General features: G+C 38.3%; 1 protein-coding gene across 1 annotated transcript; it reads left to right on the top strand.

The window, feature by feature from the left end:
* Positions 1-4,613: 4,613 nt before the first annotated feature.
* Positions 4,614-5,439, top strand: LOC129239073 (uncharacterized). Its single transcript, XM_054874356.1, has 2 exons — positions 4,614-4,891; positions 4,976-5,439. Exons 1-2 carry the CDS (start codon positions 4,630-4,632, stop codon positions 5,086-5,088), a joined length of 375 nt encoding a protein of 124 aa, XP_054730331.1. The 5' UTR covers positions 4,614-4,629; the 3' UTR covers positions 5,089-5,439.
* The last annotated feature ends 512 nt before the right edge of the window (positions 5,440-5,951 follow it).

Here is a 5,951-nt window from a genome sequence, read left to right as displayed (position 1 = left end):
ATTCAATAAATAAATTCCATGAAATTATCTACCCGTTCATAATAAAACAAACTTCATTGCAATTCATGTGTACCAATTCAATTATTATAAAAGAAGACACTACAGTCAAAGTAGTGCTCTTAATCAATAACTGCAAAAGTCCAATGAACATACGAGTATCAACAGCTCTAAAGTTCTTCTCCTATTCAGCAGGCACTGGCAGCATTACTATCCTGATTGAGACAAAGCAGCAATCAACAAATGGCTTGAACGCGTTCAGCTGGTTTTTTTTTGTTGTTTTCTTTGTTTGCTGTATACCGTAACTGGACGTCTGAATGCGTCAACCGCTGAAAATGCGAAAGCCGTGCAAAAAGTTTCCATGATAAGTAGAGTTACCACTTATTAATACTCGTATTGTGAAGTGAAAATATTTTGCTTGCGTCGAATTATTTGAACTGGGGGAAAATCGCATTCAGTAAATAGATCAACAGCTCCCGTTTACCTCTTCTTTTTAGCGATAACACAATTTTACAATTTTACGAGTAATTGACGCATGCAACGTCTGCACTTGCAATTTTTTTATCGTGCCATCATTTATTTTCCATTTCATAGGTGAGGTTAGGTTACCCAGGTTGCTTGTCTAAGACAAGACACTCGGTGGCCCTAAGGCTCATTGTGATACCTGCATTTGATTTCCATCTCCTAACTAAGTTACTTACACCACTTAGATCTTTTACAGAAGATTTAGGTCGCTTCAATTTTGATGAGAATTTGAGATAGAAGAGTTTTAAACGATAGTTTTTACGATACTTGGGATCGGAGACATAAATCAGTTTCTCATAACCGAAAGAACAAGTAGAAATTATTTTCAGTTGTGGATTTGTATAAGTTTGCAGCAGAAGTAACCGTTTTCGGGCTGTGCTTTGGATAGATTTAGATGAGATTGAATTGCTCAATAGTTCCTTTATATCTCTGAGCATTTTATGGCAATTACAGGTAAGCTGGAATCACAAGCCTGAGTTAGAAATATACGAATTTTTCGAAAGAAGTGTAGAGAGGGGGCAAATATCAAACTGCTCAGAATTTGATACTGTTCAGCTCTGCCAGTAACTTGGACATCCAACAGAAGTTTCCACGGTGTGCTGAAATGACAAGCATATGTATAAGAGCCAGTGTGGACTAAATGTAGTAGACTAAAATTTGTTGAAGTTTTTTACAGAGCTGAATCCGAATCTGATTTCAATATTATTATCATTAATATTATTGGGCCGTAGCGCATTGCGACCTCTAATGTGGTCTATTGTGCTAGATCAAGAACCTATAATTGGTGGCTTCTAATGAATTCAAACTGCTTGAAGTTTTTTGGTCCATCAGCACCAATGGATTTAGAGCTACTCACTTAGGTGTGTTAGTCTTCGTCTAGCGGGAGCTGCACATTCGCAGTGGATGCAATATTCCTACTACAATGTTCCATATAATATTCAGTAACACTTCACAAGCCTTTTCTATTTATGTTTAGGAGCCTATTTGATGCCCTTGAAGAAGGAAATACAAACTGTTTACACTGCCTCTCATCTGGACTTTGCATGCAGTGTTATCCAGTTCCTTGTTTTCCCAGTCGTTGAAATTATTCTAACTTCGCTGGGCAGTACGCCTGTTAATTGCCGTCATGACTTTCATGTTTCGGTAGAAAGCTTAGCAAGATTTTTTTATTTGCTCCCAGGGTATTAAGACCAGTGAAGCATTCTCAACGAGTTGAAATATTATTATGTGATTATGTGAGACTGCACTGCACCGTCTGTTTGACAAAATGCAGATGCGCTTCGTAGTTGTGCCTTTTCGAAGGCATTACCTGCCACAGATTTCTATGGCATAGATTTCCGGTTGAAAAGCAATGGGATAACCACCCATTGCTATCGATTTTTTAAAGTTTGGTCCAAAGACTGCCGTTCTGGTTCTACCATCCGGCAGTTTCTATTCACCTGTGTATCAGATTGTCGAGTAAGGATCAATATATGGGTTACCCATCGCTTAGTGCGCCTAATCTAAAACAGATTTCTTTAACACATTACTAGAGACCTTTAGCGCAGGAGTTATTGCATCATGCAATTGCATTAAAAGATTGTTTATGAATTTCGATGTAGCTTCCATAGATCCTGTGAAATTTTCGATCCTTTGGTTAAAATAGTTGCAGCACTTCAGGTTTTTGACACATTAAGAGTGCAAAACACAATATTTTTGTCTATATTTTAGATTACGTACCATAATGGGATTTTTTTTATGTAATTCCGTCGTGTTTTTATTATGACCAAATTCTTGTAAGATTCAAAGTACCACTTTTTCCTTTTTGACCCTTTTAGACGCATTTTCATGCGTAAAAAATATTTATTTGCTTTAGAGATCTCCGCCGTTGAATTCGAATTTGAATCTGATGTTAGAAAGAAATCGCTTTGATGCTGAATACTGACGAGAAATATAGCCAGAAAAATAGAGAAAATGGGTCCCGCATATTTTTGTTCAAAACCTTCATTCTAAGCCCTCAAACAAAGAATCGGCACATGCCGTTTTTTTCATAAATCTCTGCCAATACTTGGCTTTCGATTTAGTTAGGTCATATACGTAAGAACTGGCACCAATGGAGCGATTTAATTTTCAAAATTAGTCATTCCATCTTTCAATATTGGGCCAAAAAAGTTCAGTCAATAATCGATTGACCAATCACGAGCGATGACAACCTTTATGGTAGGATGCTACAGAGCCTAGTGAGAGAACTGAAGAGAATAGCAAAAGAGTTAACTCAAGGGCATTTTTTTATGGAGGCTGAGGAGTTTAGGAGCCAAGGTTGCTGAGGAATTGCTGAATTGAGAATAAGAAGTTTGATCAGATTGGGTATATTTTTTTCCAATAGGATAAATACATAATTTCTTTCAGTCTCCATTGAAGCTTCATCTTGGAAAGATTTACGCATCAACAATGTCTACAAATCGTACAATTGTGTTACAAAAATCGACGCACTGTGAAAAATGTAACTGCGCGCTCAGGCCAACTTATGGCATGTGCATAGCCTAACCGTCCTACCGAACGCACTATTCGGCAAACCATGAGTAAAATTGCGAATAATTTTACATTATTGGATGATACTCGACTGATTAAGCTACGTACAGCACGAAGTGAAGAAAATTTTGCGGTTGCAAATGAGAGTTTTACCGTAGACCCGGAAGAATCCATTCGGTGCCGATCTCAACAACTTAGCCTATCTTATGGCACTACTTGGGCGATTTTACGCAAATATCTTGGTTCAAAAGTATATGAAAAACTCACCGGAGATCCGCATTTTGGGACCGGAATTTTGTGAAACGATGAGACGCAGTTTTGGTTTAATGGTTACGTCAATGAGCAATGGACCGAAGATCAACCCGAAGCCATTCAAGAACATCCATTGAAAACAACCGTTTGGTGCGGCCTATGGGTTGAAGACCATATTTCTTCAAAGACGGGGCTAACGCCAATGTAACGGTGAATGGCGAACGCTATTGCGCCATGATTAACAACTTTTTGATACCGGAAATTAAAGCCCGTGATCTCCCCAACATTTGGTTGCAACAAGATTACCTTCGCGCTACTTGCCATACAGGCCGTGAAACAATGGATTTACTGCGTCCTCGTTTCGGTGTGCTATTCATTTCTCGTCCCAGACCAGTGGATTAGCCACCGATCGTGGTCATGATCGTGTGATATCATACCTTTGGACTTTTATTTGTGGAGGTATGTAAAGTCTAAATGCTTTGTGAATAAACTAGCTTCGATTGAGGCCAACAACGATTGAAAGTTATTCACGAGATACCGACCGAAGTTCTGCAGCGAGCCATTCAAAATTGGTGTTCACGCATGGCCGAATTACCGCGCAGTTGCGGCCAACATTAGAATGGAATTATCTTTAAAAAGAAATGTCGTGAATGTTTCTACACAAAAATAATAAAGATTGCCCAATCAATTTCAATTTTTGTTGTTTAATTTTTTAAAATACCTCTAAATTGCTCACCCTTTATAATAAAATATTCATATTCATATAATATTCATCTAAGTTCGTTATTTTATTTTGTTTTGAAAAACAAAGTTTAGGCGAAGAAACCCCAGTATCAAGATAAAAGTTACTAAAAATTCGTGTTACAGAAATTTATTCATCTTTAAAAGCCAGAGTGAATTTGTACGCAAATAATATATTAGGAAAACTTATTTTCCACATATTCTCGGCATTTCTGCCCAAGGAAGTAGGATTTTGTTGCATCTGAACTATTTTCCCAGATTCAATCACTTGGCAACATTGAAAGCGAAAATAGTATTCCGTCCTGACACAAATTACACCGATTGAGAGCAAAGTCAATGAATCGGCGCGCATGCGCTAAATTGTATACGCAGCAAGTCACCAATAAATAAGTGACAGGTTGCAGGTGCAACTTTTGAGCGCGCCAGTCTTATGCACTTGCCTCGCATGTAAAGCGTAAGCGTAAGCGTGAACGTGTGTGTGACATAATGACGTTAAATACACACAAAGCAACAAGCATTACAAACAAATGTAAAAAGCATAATAAATATAAAGAATAATAAATATATTTGAGCGATCAGTAGCCAATTGAATTTGTAGTGAGAATGTTGCCGTTCACGCGCAGTTCGAATTTAAATCGCGCACTTTGCCGCTTAACGCTTGGTTTGGCGCTGCTGATGGTGACCGTGAGTGCGCAGGGCCGACGTGATCAGTTCATCATACGCGTCGCAGAGCTACCTAGTGACCTGGGCGATGCACGTGCGGGTGGTGTCTCTAGTTTAAATTTTGGAGATCTCTCAACAACGGGTTTGGGTGGAGGCGCTACACAAACGGAGCTGCAGCAAGCACCTGATGTGGTAGTCGAGGGTGAGCACAAATGCTGTGCTAAGTGGCGCACACGATGATTATGTGAGTTGAATTAATTTTAACTATTCCGTTTGTGTTTTTTAGGTTTAAACCTGTTGCAACGTAATGATCTGGTGGCAGCTGCCGGGAATGCAGAGCCGCCTCGACCACAGCAACGCCTGCGTTTGAATCTGAATAGCGGCCTGCGACGGCGTTAATTTAATGGAGAAGACAATAGAAAATATATGAATGCAAAAAGAGCAGATATACACGCCGAACTACTGTGTTAAATTCGCAGATTTTTTTTCGTAATTAAAATACAGTCACTATAAGCTTAAAATGTATTTCAACACTGGCGATTCTATCGCAATTAATTTTTTTTTATGAATGCGCTTAATCAATTGTAATCGTATGTTTTACAGCTGACTGCAATTCCATGCGAATTATTGTATTGAAAGTGTTATTTTTCAATTATTACGCTAATTTAGTTGCATTAAATCAATGATTAAGCGGTTGTCTTGTCTTGACAACCTTGAATGATAATAATAAAGACAGAAGTGAACACTACACTTGGAATGTAATTGTCGTTTCTGCTTCGATGATACAAAGCATATAATTATGGTCAAATTATGTATTTATGTGAACTAGGAAAAAATTATTAATTTTGCTTATTAGAAACTTCTACTAACACGGGCAACTAAGCCCCTGAAGCTTTAGATGTACTTCGCTTTACTTCAGCAGTGAAAGGTAAATTTTTGCCTAGTTATTTATTTAGTTATATAATTTTTTAATTTATTTATATATAATTCGCACTTACGTGCTTTATTTGGAGTTTGTTCGAGCTTCTCTAGCAATTTGTGGTGTGCGTCATGTTTTTCCATAAAAAGAGGGACCTACAGTTTTACGCCGACAGCGGACGGCAGGTACTGCTTTTATGAGGAGAGTTGTCATGGCATATTAACACTCGGAGGTTTGCCATTGTCTGCCGAGTGACGACGGCTATCAGAAAAAAGCTTTTGTTATCATTTTATGTTTCATCCGCGGAGATTCCAACCTGAGCACTTCCGCATAGTATTCATGC

Source organism: Anastrepha obliqua, chromosome 2 (assembly GCF_027943255.1).
Source record: "Anastrepha obliqua isolate idAnaObli1 chromosome 2, idAnaObli1_1.0, whole genome shotgun sequence".
Lineage (NCBI taxonomy): Eukaryota > Metazoa > Arthropoda > Insecta > Diptera > Tephritidae > Anastrepha > Anastrepha obliqua.
This window is presented reverse-complemented; position numbering and strand designations above follow the sequence as displayed.

Coding starts and splice junctions, on each gene's coding strand:
- LOC129239073 (XM_054874356.1), top strand. CDS start 4,630: ATGTTGCCGTTCACGCGCAGTTCGAATTTAAATCGCGCACTTTGCCGC. Junction 4,892..4,975: donor ACCTGATGTGGTAGTCGAGG/GTGAGCACAAAT, acceptor TGTGTTTTTTAG/GTTTAAACCTGTTGCAACGT.